At 38.7% G+C, this 19621-nt stretch overlaps 1 protein-coding gene across 1 annotated transcript in view; it reads left to right on the top strand.

The window, feature by feature from the left end:
- Nucleotides 1-19621, top strand: part of ADCY1 (adenylate cyclase 1) — a 153059-nt gene that overhangs the window by 39654 nt on the left and 93784 nt on the right. Inside the window, exon 2 of the mRNA XM_013952768.2 lies at nt 8455-8604. Coding sequence (XP_013808222.1) covers nt 8455-8604 — 150 coding nt within the window. The remainder of the gene's footprint in view (nt 1-8454; nt 8605-19621) is intronic.

Below are 19621 nucleotides of genomic sequence, written 5' to 3'. Positions count from 1 at the left end.
TTTTTTTTAAGTGGCATAAAATAAGTATGAATTTCTAGGCTTGATATAAAAAATGTGTGCCTGACAGTGGGTCACCAGAAATTACTTGCATTTACTATATAGGTTCCTTAACCTTAAACAACGCATTTCTACATGATTTCCTAATGATGAATTCATTAGAGCGTAACATTTGGACAGCTGCTTGAACTTACCCTGTGTTGATTTTCTCATCTGTGATATAACTATGATCCTACAAATCTGGTATACATTGACTTGGAAATCTGGCTGTAGCCTTGGCCCTATCCAAGATACCCTGTTAGAGCTTGAGAAAGTCCCCTGAAGCTAAATTCAAAAAAGACTCTTAGAGGCTTTAATGCTGGGGGTTGCAATTCCTAGATTTCAGGTGCCTGACCTTCCAAGAATAAAATTCAAAACCCTCTTTGGGACTAGGCTATATACAGAGCAGAATAACACCATTGCAGTAGCAAATAGATATTTCAGTGTCTATGTATCATTCATAATATGACACCGTGACAGTATTTTGTCCTCCGAGGTACAGTTCCTAGATTTGAAAAGAGCCGTTGGAAAAGAGAAATGAGACTTGGAAGCCCGTGCTTTGTAATCAGCTCCATCACTGGCCTACAGAATGACTACTCCTCCCCTATGAAGCTGTCACACTGGAACTAGATAGTCTCCTTCCCGAGTTATTACAGAGGCAATCTAACGCTGTGCTGCCCCTCGCTGCACTGAAGTCGTGGCCTCGTTTTGTGTCTCTGTAGTCTCAGAAGTGCACACAAAGTAAAGAAATGCTTTCCTGCAAGGGGCTGGAGTGAGGCTGCTATGTGTCATTTCTCAGTCATGCATAGGACTCAAATGAAGAGAAATTGCATTTAAGATCTTAAGGTCCAGTCACCTAGCAACTACCTTGCCACCAAAGGTTTCAAAACTAGGTTGGATTGTATATCCTCAGAAGTCATTATTTTTGTGTATTTAAAATCCTATACCTTTTAAAGAAAACCTTTCAAGTATATTGCGAAGCTACTTTGGCTTCTTATGTGATATTTTTCAAATATTTTCTTCTGTCCCCAATAGCCCCTGTACTTCTCTGGGCTTTGGAGAGAGTTTGTTGATTTGTGTAGAGCTAATGTGCAATTAGCCATAGGTAAGATCTAGTTTGATAAATGGAGATATGACTAATATTAACCTCAGCTGGGCTTACTGGAAGACAAGAGAAATTAAAATTTTTTGAATGCTATCAAATGACCACTAAAAAATGTGTATTAGTACACACGTGTATAAAAGTAGGCTTCAGATGGAGGCAAATCTGGGCATTTTCTTGTTGCTTTTCCGAATTTCTGTAATGTGACAGCCTAGTGCTATACTTAGCAAGTTTCAAACATTACGGTTGTGACTGGGCCAACCATTCCTAATGGAGTACTGCTATATGTTTAGCCTCTTTCCTGAAAATACAGCTTTTATGAATTTGTTCATTATCTGGAAAGGCTTGAAGTAATAGGGAAATTATGTCTGAAGATGTTTCAGCCTGTATGCTGCTTGCATTTTTTTCCATCTAGTCCTTTATTTCTTACGTATAAAATTCCATATTTCAGTGATCTGTTGTATATTAAGCATAGATCCTTTGTCGTATATTTTTCCTATTCCCCAACGTGATAGCTAAAAATTAATAATCAGCTGCCACTTTCTCTTTAAAATAAAATAAAAATATGCAGGCAGGAACAAAAGGTGTTATTGTGAATAAGTGCATCTTTCTCTCTTCCTTAAAAAAAAAAATAATAATTTCCAGAAGTCTTTGTACACCAATTAATTTTTGTTGTTGTTGTTAATGTGGTATGTAAAATGGAATGTGATGGAATTATGAATTCCTTTCAGAAATTCAGTAAGAAAGGCACAACAGCTCAGAACCTCAAAAGTAGGAGTTTAAAATTAATTTCATAAATCCATATTTCACACATTTGAGTGAAAGTCTGCACGAGCAGGCAAATAGCAGTCAGGGGTTTCAGCAAGAAAAAACAAATATTTGGTAGCTTAGGTAGTCAAAAATATCTTTTTTGAAAAGCTTTTGAGCTGCAGAACTACCCAAGGTTATGAACCCAAATTTATGATTCAATCGATCCCAGTTCTGATATTCCATCATAATTCTCTGCTACCTCATCTTAGAGGTAATTGCTTCTGACACCAGATAATCAGCCAGCAGTGTAACTTCAGCGAGAAATGTGTGCCAACTATTCTTCCAGTGCATGTTTTACAGTTGAAAGCACTTCTGAGAAAGGTACAAGAAATCAAAAAATAAAACAGAACACCCTGTTATTTTTTAACACTATGGAGCTTGATGGCTTTTGATGACACTATTTTTGTAGTATTTTTTTTTAGAATGTTTTACAGCATGTATTTTCAAATGTGGTCATAAGTTGCATCTTGTGCCTTAGTCAAACAGGTAAACAGAGGGAGAAATACATGGTGCATTTCTGCTATTATACATTTTGTGTGTACACTTAAAAAAATCTGGCTGTGACTAATTAACAGAGCATCCTGGATTTCTTAAAGGCCTCTCTTCACTTGTCTGCAGGGGTGACCCTGATGATACTGGCTTTTCCTCAGCGATGACATTAGCTGTCATTCAACACTGGCTCCGTTTGTCCTTAAGCACTCACCCCACCTGTGTAAGTTGGATAGTCATGATGTAGAGCAGTTTCTTTCTCATTGCTGGAGAATAGTTTGTGAGAAATGCCATGTAAGCCAGTTTGCAAGAAGTTTGCCTTCCTTTTTTAATTCCTTTGCAAGAAATTTGCAGTCCCCCCCCTTTTTTTTTCCCTGCATGCTCATCTATGCATGATAAAACAGGATTATGACCACAGAAATGAGAAAACTGATGGTCAAGGAGGCTGAGGCTTGCCCAGGCTCACCTGTGGGATCACTGAAATAACTAGTCACTGATTCCCTCTTAGCATATGCTAAGGAGGGAAGTGCAGGAAGAGAGAAACCAGGGAGAATAGCACAGCAGAACATTTCTTTAATAAGTGGCATAAGCCAATTAGGAGAAAAATTATTAGAAATAAGAGAGGATTGTCTATTGAAAATAGGAAAGAGTTTGTATAATCTGGAGATAATTTGTTTGGCTGACTTTTTTTGGTACTGGGGAGTGCTTTTTGGGAAGCAGTCAGGAACTAAAGGAACAGCTCTCTGCTCCTGTGTTATGCCACTTCAGTACAAGGAGGGAGCAGATGTAGTAATTAAGTGTTCTCAAAAGGTTGCAAAGTGTGTTGATTAAGTGAATTACTAGAGTTAACAAAGCCCTGTCAGGATCAAGAGGCAATTGCACATCTGAAAATATTAGAATTGATTTCATCTTGAAGTTCTCTTTTATGCAGTCTTGAGCTATAAACAAAGCACTGCTCTAATGGTAGCATTTCCCATAACAGGAAAAAGAGAAATGATTTTTGTTTAAACTTACAATAGGCCTTGTTCATGATAGCATTCATTTTCATACACAGTGCAGTCTTGCCTTGCTCTTCAGCAGTTTTAATGGTGGAAGCACTGACTCATTTTGGTAAGAAGTTCACGACTCTTTCCTTAGAGTCATGCCTCACAATAGAAACTCATATTTCACGATAATGCATTTCATTGCCATATCTCAAAGTATTTTGACAGAATGAGTAAATGTTACTTTGTCTGCATAATGGGAACAACAACAGCAGCACAGGAATTACTTGTAGTAAAATTCAATTATTAGACAAAACTGGAAATAGAATTCAGACCCTCTGCACCTCCTGCTTTATCAGCCAGCTGAAGATTAAGGTACAAGAACTGTCTTGATCTTGCTTTTTCTGCAAATTTCAGCCTTCATCTGGAACTACTGGCTGTGTTTCCTACCTGTTCTCCTTTTCTCGTGGGATGGCATGACAGTTCATGCCACTGAAAATAAATCAAATATTTGATATCATCCACTGAATTCTAATCCCGAGAGGGTTAATTATTGAAACAAATCCTCAGTTCCATTCACACCATAAATCCAACTTTTAGAAAGTGGAGTGAGGCTTTGGGGGAGCAATTCCTTAAGTTTTATTCTCTGGGAATTTATAGTTCTCATTTAGTCTACTTTAGCTGGGTATTTTAATATCCATCCATATGAATGCCACTCTGTAACGAAGTCTTTCAGGAATCCATAAGCTATTTAGGCCTTCATGAAATAGTGACATTTTTCTACGAGGCTTCTGTGAAACAAAGAGGAGGCTGCTCCACGGTGGAAACCAGCCTCAAGTGTGAACTGGCTACTGAGCAACCATTTATCAGATAGCAGAACTGGGCTGCTGGTGAAGCAGAGAGTCCTCTGAAAAGGCAGATAAGATGTTATGTGTAGAAGGAGTAATCACTACTTGTTCGAGTGAGAGCAAGTGCATGAGTGCATGCATGCACGCATGAAGAATCTTGCTGTGAAGAAAAAAATGTGGAGAATAAACCATATCTAGAATAGTAGGGAGAGAGAAAAGTTCCCAGTTTTCGAAGAGTCTCTCAGCAAGACCCAGACCCAGGGGACACTCAAGAGTGGAAGTAGGAGAATGATTCAGAAAAGAGTTAGATCTCTCTAGTGCTCTTAGACTGCTGTGTATGTGTGTGTGTTACATGCTTCTTACCTACAGAATTGTTTGCCTGCTCTTTGGGCATTGCTGCACTGTGTAGCCTCCATTCCTCAGCACACTCCTAAACCAGGCTGAGAAGTGGGGCCAATTGCCCCATTAGCACTAGAGAAACATAGGGCAGGCTCAGGAGCAGTGATATTCACTTTGCTTCCCCGGGCATGTATAAGGTTAGGAGCACCACAGACCAAAGCATCACTGTCAAGCTTGAGAATTTAAATTTTCAGAGGAATTGGACAAACCAGGAAGGCAGGTTCCTTGAGTACAATGGTTGAATTGTAAGGTGTGTCAACTTCTTGGGGAGTCTTAGTAAAAGCGGTAGGGCATCTGAATGCTTTTCTGATCCCTTTTCCATTGAGTTGTAGCAGACAAAGATGTGGAAATGTCACAAACCTAACTTGAAACCTATGAAAGTCAATGCTGGGAAAATAAGAAGACAGAAATATAGCTGAAATACCTGCTGGAGCTGTCAGTACCTCTTCAGTGACTAGATAGCAGACCAGCTGTCTGTGTTCAAAGCCTGCCTTTCTTAACGTCCTCCAGAGTCTGCGCCACAATGTACTGCTCCACAGAGTCCATCCAGAGATGGAGATTGTATCCTACTAAGAATTAGGGAAACTTAAAGGTCAGGATGTTCGTACCTAAGTGCAGCAGACTTCATGCACAGAACAAGATTCAGTAACAACAATCAAATACCAAAAATAGCTTTCATGACCCTGATGCCCTTTTGTTATTCCAGCTGATGGGTATTCTCATTACAGGTAGCAAGGTTTGAAAGGAGTTGCAGATAAGAAATGTCTTTGAGCCATTTTGTGTTGCATTAATAGAAATTATTTCTTCTTCAATAGTTCCATAGGTAGAAGATAATGGTGAAACCTAAAGAAGAGCATTCTTTTTGATATTAGGTAGTAGTGTAGTGAATAATGTAGGAAGGATTTCAAATGAAACTCCTTGATCTTTCTGCAGTTTTGGATGCCTCAATACCTCTAAAAAGATCCTTAGTTTTAAATGCATGTCTCAGTCTTTCCTGGAGTTATGTCAGATAATATGTGTGGGTTATATATGTATGTGCATATAGAGAGAGAGCGAGATATACTATTTACATATTAAAGTGAAATAGACCAGAAAATGGTATGCTTTTGAGAAACCTACAGAGAGAGAATATATATATGGGGAAAAAATAGTAATTAAGCAGAAGATGGGTTGTGGAGGGGAGGAATTCTTACCTCAGGAGAAAATCTGCCCTACTTTCTTTTCTCACATTTTAAAATCTATGAATCTTTTACTTGCTTTATCACTTTTCCTGATTCCCTGCAGGCCAGAGCTGATATCTAAGCCTCTGTTTTATCTTAAACTGTTCAAAGTTTGTTGGAAAATGACTTACCCTGCTGTGTTTGAAAGTGGTTGCCTGATTGCAGGAACCCACCTACTGGTTACTCAGGGTCCAGGTGATCACCATTGTTTGAGGGAAATCATAATGATAGTCCCAGAACAGCTGGCATATTGTTAAAATATATGGTCTTTTACTGCTTCTAGTTGAAGAGAAGGAAATGAGTTGACTCTTTTTTATTCTCTCTAAGAGTAATAATCTATTTCTTGGGCCATTCTGATATCAGTATGTAAAGATTAGTTTTTCACTCTGTACTATTAATAGCTGCTTTGTATATGGGTAGGGTCGAGCATTTGTATTGTCTGTAGATGTCTTGATTGGTTTATTCTGTGGTCACTGTTCACTGCCTTTGCATATGGCCTCTACAAATCCTTTCTGTTTTTATTCTATTGCACTTCTAAGAATTAGCGTTGCAATACACTGTTGTTGCTACACTTCAGCATGATGAAATGCAGGCATAAGGTGATTGTGGCAGCATTCATGTCTCTGAAAATAAGATTCTGTCAGAATTTCTGTAGTAATTTCATTTTAGTGGGTTTTAACTTGTGCTGAAACTTGATATACCTCAAATAACTCTCTGTGATGTAACAAGATAAAGCAGGATAGGAATTGCGGACTGCTTATGTTCAGTCTGTATCATGAAATAATATGCTCGTGTACTGCTTTTCTTCCTCAAAGTTTTTTATAAATAGTAATTCCTCTGTATTACTATCTCTGAGAAGTGATTATGTAAGTAGCATTTACCTTCTTTTACCAAGAAAGTAAAAATTAGAGGACTTGTGAATCCGTGGAGGTCTGGAGAAGCCCAGAAGGACTCTTTCAATTCTCCCCACTATACTAAGACCACTGGGAGATGGAGATGTGTACTGCCATTAGTTACACACATGAGAAACTTCCTTCTTATTTTTATGGAATGAAACTCTTTCGAAAGGTTATCCAAAATCAGTAGGAAGTTCCTGGATGTCATTGTTTTGGATCTTTACTTACCATATTGGCTGAATTAACATTCAGTCTTCACCCCATAGTGGTTTTTTTTCTTCATTCTCTACAGCAATATTAGTGCGATTTTTTTTTTTTTTAATTTGATTTCATTGTTGGTACAGCTGGGCTTGCTATGCAATGCAAGCACTGGGCAGTGGACTATGCTTCAATTTACATTAACGGAGCATGTGACAGTAGAGAGGTACTAGCTCAGCTGTAGTATGTTATGTTTACCTGAAATTGAGAAATAAGTGTCAGTTATATGGATTTTGTGACAGGAATTTTACATAAATTATGTTTTTTGTTACAATGTCTGTCTTTGCTCTTATTATGCCCTATCTTGACCAGTTTATGTTCTACCTGAAATCTAAAATTTTGGAACTTATGAAGTTCATACCATCTCCTTCCCCTCTCCTTTCACCTCATGATGCTGTGGTAGTAACTATGGTAAATATGGAGCATCAGGCCAAAAGGATATTAGGTAAACAGGCCTCCTTACCTCCTTTCTAAACAATCACTGCATTGCAGAATTTACCATCTAAAGACATCTAGATAATACAAATTTTCATTAACACCATTATGCTATAACTGCATCATTTCAGTTATGATGAGAAACTTGGTCAGGATTGTCTCAGGTTGGGTGCAAGTCAGTGTTAAGTTATTTAGCTTAGCTAATTAACTTAAACTCACATATTTTAAAAACATTATAAACCAAAAGGGCAATTGGGTCACGTGTGTGTTCTTCATCAGGGCACTGTTCATACAGGTAATTACAAATTCACTGCTCCTGCTTGTAACATTCCTGCAGAGCTGGCTTGTGCCACAGGGTGTCGTTTGAAAGCGCTCGGGATCTTCTCAGAGGCACAATGCAGTATTGAGTCAGTGATATTTTGGGGAAACTGTTCAAAAATTCAGTATGGTCACTATCAGTAGGGATGTGGGAAGAGAAGCAGATTTTCCAAGTGCCACCTGCACAATATGAAAGCTTAGAGTACCCAGGCTTACATTTTGATATAGTCACAGATTTTGTCAGTGTCTTACTTCTCAACTATACGAAAGGGACAATAATTTCCCTGCCTTACAAAATATTTTCTGTCTTCTGAGTGTCTCATAATTAAATGAATGCTGAAGATACTACTCCTTCTAGTAGATGGACAGGTCTTACAATGGGCTGATGAAGACCCGATGATGAATGAAAATGATAAGTTATCATAAGAGAAATTAACTTCAGAAGATGAGAAATTCTATAATACTGAATATTGTCTCTCTGGACTTGTGGTAGCTGGTATCATTACTGTTTCTGTGTAGTTGTGCTGTGGGAACAGTTCTTGGTAATATGGCTAACAAGGCAGGAATTTTGGACTGTGAATTTTCTATTTTGCTGAGTAGAAATGTAAAATAAAAATCTGTATTTTAAAATATTAATTTATTTTTCTTTTTTCCTTACAGCTTGTGGCCAATGCAATCCTTTTTGTCAGTGTAAATTTGTATGGGGTCTTTGTGAGGATTTTGACAGAAAGGGCTCAGAGGAAGGCATTCCTTCAGGCCAGGAACTGCATAGAGGACAGGCTGAGGCTGGAGGATGAAAATGAAAAACAGGTCAGTGTCAAAGCTTTCTTTCTTTTCTCTGTTTCCTTTGAGATCATTACAATTACATGAACTGAAGGTCAGGACATTGCTTCTGAGTACTTGATCGGAAGTGTGTGTGTTTCCCCTGCAAAAGGGGAATGTTCCCTCCTCCCCTGCCTGGTTCAGCTCTTCCTCCCCAATGTATGTGCATGCTTGTCGCTTGATCTGCAGTGCGCACAGCACATGCAGATCCCAGCCCACCGTTACTGTCAGTCCCAACACCACAGTGGAAGTATTTGAGGGCTGAGGGAAAGTTACCATTGCAATCTAATATCCTGTTTTTTTCCTGCATATATGTTATTGGCTTAGTGTTAGATACACTGTAAAAATGTCTCCTGTTTGTTTGTGCTATATCCCATTTGCCTTCATGACACCTATGATCAAAACCTACGTTTTGGGGAGAATGGACTGAACTAATATACCTGAATAAACATGATAATCTTTCCTTTTCTCAGAAGCAACATTACTAATATGATGTTTTATTTCACTCAGTTTTATCAATCAACCTTCCAAGCAAATTCAGAAACAATGAGAAAAGTCACTACATAGCAGAGCTTGCTGTTCATATAGGTCTATTGCTTATAGGTCTAAATCTTAAACCCACTCATATCTGTTGATTTTTTGGAGCTTTGGATCAGACCTTTCTTTCTCTCTAGGTGATGATAGAGGGCTATTCTCTCAGCTGGAGTAAATAGATATAGTTCTGACTTCAGTGGAATTATGGTAATTTCTGCCAATAGAGAAGTTAAGTGGTATTCAAACCTTGCTGTACAAGGTGTTGGGGTCCTCAAGGCTTATGTACTTCACTCCTTCACTTCCAATTTCTGTAACAGGTATATTTCTGTGTTTGAAATCATGCATATACTTAAGTATTGTTCTGATATGGATTGAGTGAACGCATTTTTAACATGAACCTACCCTATAATAAATAGAGAAAACTCCTCTTTGAACAATTGCATTGGGTGGCAGGGTAGCATAGTACTAGGATCAAAACCTTTAGGTTTGATTCTGAGCTTTTGTAACCCAAAACTGTGGACTTTTCAAAGGCAAAAATGTGAGATGAGTGAATTTCCATGGGATTTAGGCAACTATTTGCAGTTTATGCCTTTGAAAACCTGCCTATGGGTTCCAACATGAAATTATGCTTGATTTTTGTATTTCTCTAATTATATCATTAGCAATTTGTCTTATTTTATATTCATGTTTACAGAACCACAAGAAAGCAAAAATATTACACATAAACCATTATTGTTTATAGTATGCCTAAAGAATGCTGTAAATATTTTTCCAAGGCAGTACACAGGTCAATGAAGAGAATATGCTTTTCCCCTACAATTGTGAAATGTGAGATTAACTTTATGCATTACAGTGCAAAACTCAATGCAGTAGTGACACGTCACTAGTACTGTCAAAAAACCTTCAGTCATTGCTTTTAAACTACATTAGAATACTTCTAAAACCCGAATAAGAATTAAGACCTTATTACAAGCTACAAAATTCTTCTGCATATATTGTGGCATAATGTAGCCCAAGTTTGCAGCTGGTAACACTTGGAGTATTTCAGAGGATGAAGAGACTGTGCTGACCTGGTCCAATAGCTACAGACATTCCTGTATTTTCATTTTCTGAAGTACAAATGTTGCACGTTAAAAGGACTGAAATTTTTCATCAGAATCTTTTTGTCTTATTCAAATGCTCTGACCTAAATACTGCAACCCTTTTACATTAAGAAGTGTAAACGAAAATGCTAAAGCCTTTTGCTGATATTTCTGTGCAAATCTCTTATGGAACAGGAAAAAAGATGCTGTTGACTTTTGAACATATACACAGCCTTCTGGAGTTCAAGTGTTGACTCTGTGTGACAGATACCACAGCTGTATCTGTAAGTGAGATTGCTTCCTCTGTGTCCTACTTACAGTGATTCTCTTTTTGTAGGATACATTTGTAGTAATAGTCACACATGATAATTTTGATAAGTCTATTTTTAGGAGCAAGAGCAAAGACCTCATTTTGTAGCCTTTTCAGAGTCCTCATGCAAGAGTTTGCAAGTAGGCTTTGGAAGGAGGAGTATTGGCGAGAAGAAGGAGAGCAGACTGGCTGTGTGTGTGTGTTGGGTTTTTTTTGTTTTTAATTCACTTTAATGTTCACCATTTTTCTTGTTCTCTGTGGTCAAGACAAGTAAGTAACCTCCACTGTGGCATAATGCATTTGTTATCTTGCTAAATGTTAGACTATGATTCAAGAGCAACAACAGTAGCCAAGGCCACAGACCAAATGAGTCTTAAAACATGAGAGAATAATTGTGATCATTCTCTTGGGAAAATCTTGTTGCTGTCATTGTCTATAAATCTCAGCAGCAACACCAACCTTTGCAGAGCAAGAAGTTAAAAATAAATATTGTGAGGTGGGTCCCTTTTCTCCTGTAATTGGGACCATGTTTCATTGTGCTTTCAGTCAAAGCTCATGAGCTCTTCCCCTTTATTCTCATCATATCTTCTCTCTATGCTCACTTTATTAAATTAAGATTGTCCTTTGCCCATATGGCAAGCATGGCGTTGTCACCCTGCTCGCTAGGAGGACTTCTTGCATTAAAGGTCCCTACCAATCATGACAGTAGTCTCCAGGTAGTGCTTCAGCCCTTTCCAAGTGAGTAGGAAAGGGAACGAGGTGGGACAGGGAATGGGTGACATCTTTCTCAGCATAGAAAGAGAAGTGATCTGCTACTGATCTAGACAACTTCCCACCTGATTCAGAGGGGAAACCAGGCAGTTGTGACTCATGATATAATAATTCCTATTCTGGCTGCTCCTGAGAGCAAATGGTAGAGTTATAATTCTAAGGTCTTCTTAAGTTAGAAGTGCAACTGGACCATAGTGTTTAAAATGTTCCATTTTTCTAGTCTCTTTCTCTGCAAATATATATATAGGTTTGTCCTCCACATGATTCTGTGATGGTGAATGTCATTCTAATTATGCACTTTGTGAAAAAGAACTTCCTTTTTATTTGTTATGGGTTTATTGTCTGATGACTCCAGCTCTTGTTTTGTGATTAAATTATGAGTAATCATCCACAGTAACCTTTTCCATGCCAGTCATGACACTCTAGACTTCACTCATATCCCTGCCCATCTTTCTTTCCAAACTGAAGAATTGTAGTGTATTTAGTCTCTGCAGGGATGGAAGCTATTTCTTCCCCCTAACCCTGCTGACTTGTTTGTGCTATATCCCGTTTGCCTTCATGACACCTGCTGACTTTGTGACAAATATTGCTCACTGGGATTTTTTCCTGGGTATTTTATGCATATTCATGCATTGAATTTGGGGATAAAGCAAATAATTTCCATCAGTGAAATGCACTTGCCTGCAGCATGGACTGATGCAAAAAGTGCCTGTTGTTTTCATATGAGAAAGGCTGGAAAAATATTTGACTTTGTGCAAACCTCCAAAACCCAGAAAGCAGCTTTGATATCTTCAGTGTTTTTTTTTTTTTATTGCATAAGTACAAGTAAATATGTTTTCAAAAGAGAACCATCATTCTAGCAAGTTGTTTAGATCTTTCCTTCCCTCTAAATCTCACATTTGTAGTTATGCAGAATTAGAGCATGGTGGTGGGAAGACACTTGGAGAATAATAAATTGACAAAAATGGCATTCTGATCATCTTAAAAACTGTTTGTGAATTTGCATTTAACCTGTCAAACCATTGGGACTGGAGAAATGTATTTGGTGGTGGCATCCACCTTTCACCTTTCATTTGTGAAAAAAGGAAAAAGAATAGAACATTTGGTTTGATTAAAAAAAATATGTTGGATTTTCATTATGGTAATGGATAACAGGCCATTCGTGATTTTTTGTTTTTTTTTCCTGATTCAGCAACCTAACTGAAAAATTAGTTATTTTCAGAGCTTCAGGCAGAAGTAATTTCTAGGATGCCTGACGGCTTGCTTATCAATGGCTAATCAGGTTCTCCTCATGTTTCCCATACTTCTTTATTCTCAGTCTTGCATCTTTTTTTCATAGCTGTGCAAAACAAAATATGAAATTTATCACTAAAACACAGGTCCTGTTTCCATAATCATTCATCCTGGCTCTGTGCATCGGCAAATCACCCTGCAGCAAAAATTTCATCTGGATCATGTGTGGGCACAAGAACATGTTCTTGTCAAATTATCCAGAGTGTGCAACAGGGACGTGATCCTGGTTTTACACAAATTGCAGGGCAAGAGATGATATCTGATGCTCTGTAAAAACCAGCCAGTACAATCTTTGAAAAATGTAGGTGGATGAACTAATTTTAGCTGGCAGGGTGAGTCTGTACTACATTAGCACTCTGTGCCATGGTACAAGGACACCTAAACTGAATTTACTGTACCATTAAACTACAGCCTTGCACAGTAAAATCCACCTTCAGAAATCCATTCATCCTTCTCTAGGATCAGGGAGAAGAGAAAATAATGAGTGTTACCATTTCAGGCACTCAGTGTAAACTACTGGGCTTCAGGCCCACTCAGGCAGTGGCCAGCAATGTCCCTTAGCCAAATAGTAGTAGTAGCAGCAGCAGCAGAGATGGGAACTTGTCCTGGTCTCTGCATCATTTGCTACTTTTGACTGCTCAGATCCTTACACGGAGCTGAGGCAGGCTATTTCTCCTGTTATGTGGTACGCCTGGCCCATTTCCTTTCTCAGATAAAGGGACAAATTCTATCCCTTTTGCAAAGGGGCACATTTCTATCCATAGGAACCGCTTGATACCCTTTGCAGTGCAGGGTATGGCTACCAGATAAATGTATTCTAATTTCTCAGCTCCACTGCACCTGGTTTTAGGCAGATAAACATCTCAACTGAAAGCACGTCAGGCCAGAAGCAGCATTATTTGCCTTATGAATGGGTTTCTTCTCACCTAACTTTGGCCATCTGAAAGTGAGGCATATAAACTAACCTTGTAATTTCTAGGCTTCTTGGCAATAACAGAAACATCCAAGAGCAATTCAGCCCTCCTATCCTGAACACCTTGCTCAAGATGTTTTTTTTTTTGCTCAAGTTTTTTTTTCTTTCTCCTGGGTGTAGTTATAGAAGGAGATTAAAACTTAGGCTAAACAGCTGTATAGTAAGAGAGAGAAATTCCTTGCAACTGGAGTTGAAATTTCAAAGTGCAAAGGGACTCAATAACGCACGAGAAATAATCTACAGTTGTAAATCATGCAAAGTATGTATATTTTAATTGCATTGTAATTGTGTTTCTCTATGCACATTCCTTTAATTTGCAAAATGTAATGTATGGTATTATATGAAAAGTATAAAAGAAAGCCTTAAAAAAAAAAAAAGACACTTATAACAGCAGGTCAAATCACTACTAGAACATTTGGGCTTGACTTTAATTCATCCCCTGTAAGCTTCCTGATGTTAGTAAATAAGTAAATTAAATCAGTTACCAGCCATTTCATTTTTTGACACAAGATCTGAGCTGTGCCAACGAAATTTTTTTTTTTTTTAAAGCCTGAAAATTTGGCATATTAAGTCTGCTTTCTGTGATAAGTCTATGTAATCATTGATACTCAGTATAACAGGGATATGTCTTAGACTGGTGTTTGTTGCAGTTTGTTTTCCCTCATACTTTGTTTTTCCTCATAGATATATAGACATATCTTTATGCTACTACATTAAGCTCTTATTTGTTGTAATGAATTCTTAGCTGCCTTAAGTTGAATAGACAAACATAAATAGATAAATTAAAAATACTAGTTATATCATTCTAAAACCTGTTGATACTTTGGCTATTAGAAGTTTGGAAAGAAATATTGGGAAATTTCAAATATGTTCTGCTCCAAACAACTGTCAATTAAATATGCTGGAACTGTTTTGGCTTTTTGTGAATTTTTCAGTTTGTTTTTCCTACTTGCTCCTTTATTTTCCTTTGGAGAGAGTGGAGGAGGAGGGATAAAAAAGAACACACAAACCTGTCATTAGATGATTAAAAATATACTACCATATAGTTTTCAATAGATAACATCTTGAATAACAGTTGCTAAAGGAAATAATCATATGTTAGAACACCAGATAGTATGTTAGATCCTGAAGTTAAATAGTAAGACAGATGCTTGAAATATACTTTCTTATGGTTAATTTCTAAATTTAGATCAATATTCATGACAGCAATGCTGTGTGGACTCTCATGCAAAGATGCACACAGAGCCAGCTTGTGCCTTTTCAAAATATGGGCAAGATTTAATTTTTCTTCTGCTTCTGTCCTGGGGAGGGGAAGGACAGGATTAAGGTGCCAAGCTGAAATGAAGATCCCTGCAGAGGTGAACTATCTGGTCCTGGTGGAGGGAGAGGGATGGGGACAGGGATAGGGACAGCAGCTGTTTCCCCTGGGAGAGGTGCCACCCATCACCAGCACTAGCTGCCCTCCGACTTCTTCTGTATTAGCAGCCTAGCTCTGGTACAGACAAGGAAGGCAGCGAGAGCTGAGGCTGCTTTCCTGGCCTCAGGAGTCTGTTCCCCCAGGCCACAGCCTACATTTTCTCTGTGCCTAGAGCAAGCCTCACATACATGCATATGCTACAAGTGGCTAGCACAATGGAAACACAAGTAGATATTTTCAAATCAATGAAGTGTTTTATATTGTGGCATCCTACTAAAAGGCATAAAGTAATACAGCCTCAGGAGTGAGGTCTGTTGTGGTTCTTCCCTCGGCAGTAGGAAACCATGGGGAGTTTTAAAATGTTATTAGGAAAGTTCTCTTACATGTATTTTTCTTATTGTCCATAGAACTGTGTTCACTCCTAAAACCATATTAAAAAGCAAACTGATGCTTTAACACAAGCTTAGCACATCTTTTCCCATGCCACTCCTCAACCTCAAGGCAGTTCTGCCATAAAGCTGTTTCAAATTATATCAATGGGTCTAGCCCAATGTGCAGTTTCCCAAATGGTTCATTAATTGCTGTATCACTGCTTAATAACAGATTTTGTCCATGAAGGGGATATTGAGAAAGGCACTTTGCTTTCATCCTAATGTGTGACAGTATACACTGCTTGGTAGTACCTCTCCCTTGATCTAGCACATACGCTTTTCCAGACATTTTGCCTGTTCCTTTTGGTCAACCTGCTGTGGAGCGGAAAAAAAAAAGAAAAAGAAAAAAAAGTATTAAGCAACATCCCCTTTACTTACAGAAAGAATGCATTTTAAGGTCTTCTTTTGGTTTAGGTTTACTGTTCTAGAGTGGAGAATTTCTATCATGTAATTTAAATTCTTTCAAGGTTTCTGATCCCTCTTACCTCTTTGATACGTGCTGATTTTCATTTTGGGTTTAGCTTCCCTTTCAGCAGACACATCTGATTAGGAATTTCCCAGTCTGACAAGGTAAGCATGAATAAAGTCTTCATGAAACTTGGTATTTTAAGAGGGTGAATACACTCATGGGTTCCTTAACATATTAGTGGCTTTTCTCTTTGAAAAGCAATCAAGTTTTCTGCTGATGGGTTAAAGTCAATTCCCTGCTCTGCTGAAGACAAAACGTGGGCAAATAGCAAAGGACAAAGATTGTCAGATTGCTGTAGTTAGCTTTAGTATATCCATGTGAAAGTAATCTGTGGTTTTTGAAAAAGGAAATGCTAAGTGTTTACCCCCTAATATGTCTTACTTAAGGTCTAAAGCAATAATTTTAGAATCTAGGTTCCTGGTTTTTTAAAACCTTTAGTATGCTTACACGTGCTGCTGAGATGGGTTTCTATCACTAGTAATCAAAGTTTTACTTTACTGAAGAGTTCTTGCTTGTTCCACTGTTGGTAAAAATCTGTTATAGGAAAGGATATGTACTGATGTTAGGTGGCTACTGCAGTTCTGAATGTGTGCTGTAGCAATGTTATTAAGCTCCACTGCTACCACAGTGGTGTGTTCTTAGTGTTCCTCTGTCTCCTCCCGTCCTGCTCCCTCGACGGTACAACCTTTATGCTCCAGCAGTGAGAAGAGAAGGGCTGGAGATGACTGTGTCCTTTCCCCCCTTCCCCCATGCTGGCCTCATTTCTCAGCAAGGTGCCAGAGCACAGCAGATTCGCCATGTATATTTATGTGGAATTGTTGGACATCTGTGGAATCTCGTACAGAAATGTGTGGATGTGGGGTGACATATCTCATTGGACAGAGCAAAAGCAGAGGGTGCTGCAGTCCCAACGGCATCTTGAGCTGTAACATCTACAATGTTCTTCCAGGAAAAATTCACACTAGCTGAAGACTGGAGGGTTAGTGAGGGCAGAAGAGGAGGAGGTGTCTGCGTTGCTGGGGGTTGAACTCAGTGACTTTTGCTCGCTGAGGAATACACAAGTGCCAGCCCCAGGTGTTCAGTGTTAGTGGAACAGATCAAGACATAGAAACAGAGAGATCCATTAACTGGAGAGGAAACTTAGCATAGCATGGGTTAGCTAGGTAAATGTTGTCTGCTCTTCCATTTATCCTGAAAGTGAGTAGCGTCAATGAAATTGCTGCTAGTAATGCTGTCTTCTTAGCATCTTCAAGAGAGAGGCAGAAGCAGGTACAGTGACAGAATTATTGTCCACATTCTATTCATAATGCCATGCTTTGTTCTGTGCAATGGTTCAATCCATAGCACACTTGAGCTCATGTGTATCACTATTGAATGCCTGCCTAGAAATTGCAGTAGCGCTTCCGTGTTCTCTCTGATCATGACATTGGCACATCAGTGGTATTCTTTCTGATCATTTTTAAGTGTCTATTCATTTGAAACAGAAAATCCTTTTTGTAAAGGAATTAATTCTTTTTTAAGTTGTGTTTTAAGTGTGGTGGGGTTTTTTTGTTTTTAATGTTTCTACTCAACACACATACATCGTGTCAGAGCTAATATAAGGGGATCATTTAACTGAAACCTGCTCGGCCAGACTCTGCAAAAGAATAGGCAAAATATTTACCTTTCCACAGAGGGAGATTTAGAACCGCATACTTGCAGCTGTTCTGTGCCCAAAATGTTTCATCTTCACTGATGTACGCTCAAGAACCTGCTCTTGAAGCACCCACTGAAGCTTGATAGATAGAAACAAGTTTATTAAACTAGCATTTAATAAATAAAGTCAATTTCAAGACCCCTTTTTGAAATGTTGTGGCTTTACTAGTAAACTTTTAGAGATATACCACATTCATATCCTTCACATACCCACTAAATTTCTCTGAATGATTGATTCCATGATTGGTACCATGTCTTTACAGACCTGTACATCATTTGCACAGAAGAGTGACCAAGACTTATAGAAACAGTTTTTGTTGAGACTTCATGTTTTAACTCATAACTTATGTCACTTTATTCTCAAAAGAAGAGCACTGAGCTGGACTATGTCCAGAATTTGTTTCAAGCAATATGATTTCATAATTCCTGATTATTCCGGCACTGGTGTTTGCACCGAGGGAAGCTGTCAGACCTCTGACACGCACCATCTAGAGATCTCCTCTAGTGCACTTCCCAAACAGACTCTGAGCTTTGGCCAGGTTACAGGCAAGGCAGAAGTTGACAAGAATCAGATCTGTGGGAAACTTTTCGCAGTGGAGTGTTTTGATTTTCTTATTCTCTGAAAACTTCACCTGTTTAAGCAGAGTTCCCTTCTGCGAGGGAGAGGGGAAACACTCCGTGGTCACAGTGGGCCTTTCTTCCTCTGAAATGCAAAGCTGGTGCTAGTAGCTGAGCCAGGAAAGAACCTTTCTCTCAGCCTACCAAAATGCTGCCAGATCCTCCTCTATTTCCTCTCCTTTCCTTCCCCATGTTCCCTGCAGAAATGCAAAGAATTTTGCCAATGCTTCCCAGCCCCCGACCCCCCGCCTTATCTTCTTGTCCTCCATCTGCTTCTGCCTTCATAGAGCAAAAAACAATGTGAAATGCAGCATTCCACACCTAGCTTCAAGGTGTCGCTTTGGAAAAAAATATCACTATAGGAGGGGAACTTGGACTCAAGAAATAGATATTTTTGCTGTCTCTAGCCATGCAATGGAGAGATGCTTTTCTTTCCAGCCAAGCATGAGCAGGGTTTCACTGAAAGTTATCTGCTCTCGAGAATATGCACAGCTCTTGCCTGCCCTATAGTGAAGCAAATAAAGATGCTTTAAGGATAAAGTCTCCATTTTGTTATGTGAATTTAGCTTCTCCTCCCTCCCCTTTGCTTCCAGCAGGAGGATTTCCATTAATTGAAATGAGAATCGTCCCTTTCCTGTTAGGTTCTCTGTGATCCTTGTATGGGTACATCGAACCTTGCCAGTTAGGTTTCAGAGAGGGAGAATGCTAAGGGTATAGGGTGAAAGTAAAAAGATTAGTAGTAGGCTGATGCTGCAGTCATTTATTCATTGTGAGTTTATACCTTGTGTTAACACTGTTGGCTGGCCTTTCTGGGGTTTAATCCATACTGATATATTTCTAGAGAGTTCTGATTTACTACGTATGAGGGCAATCAGACATGCAAGCTATGTTTTTTAGCCTTCTTGTTTCCATGTTTGCCCTCTTAGTCTTTCTCTGCTCCTGTTCCTCTTTGAATGTGATTTGTGGAGCTGATCTCAAAAGCATAAGTATTATCCTGCTAGTGATCTTTCTCTCTACATCCTAGAATCACATTTGCCTTCTTAGGGTAACATCACATAAATATGCCATAGCCATTCAGTGCTCAGCTGGTTTGTGGGACTTTTTCACCTTCAGAGGTTTCTACCCCTCTTTATCACAGCTGTTTTTGTAGATGACATCTAAAATTCACATTGTGCTGTGGAATTTCTCTCATTCTTATTCCACATCTTGGATGCTCTCCTGTGTACTTTGTACCTTCAAGCAATTTTATGGTCTTTTTATGCCCACTCTCCAGCCCAGTATTTCTGCCCTCGATGCTACCCGTTGTTCTGTTTTAGCCAAGACTTAGGTCTCCCCTAATTCCTAATCCCTACCTTCTCAGTTATAGTAATTTTCCATGTGGAACCATGTCAGTGCATTATCAAACAGTATGC

The sequence above is a fragment of the Apteryx mantelli genome, chromosome 2 (assembly GCF_036417845.1).
Source record: "Apteryx mantelli isolate bAptMan1 chromosome 2, bAptMan1.hap1, whole genome shotgun sequence".
In the NCBI taxonomy this organism is placed as follows: Eukaryota; Metazoa; Chordata; class Aves; order Apterygiformes; family Apterygidae; genus Apteryx; species Apteryx mantelli.
Note: the sequence above shows the minus strand (reverse complement) of the source record. Positions and strands in the feature narration are given on the sequence as shown.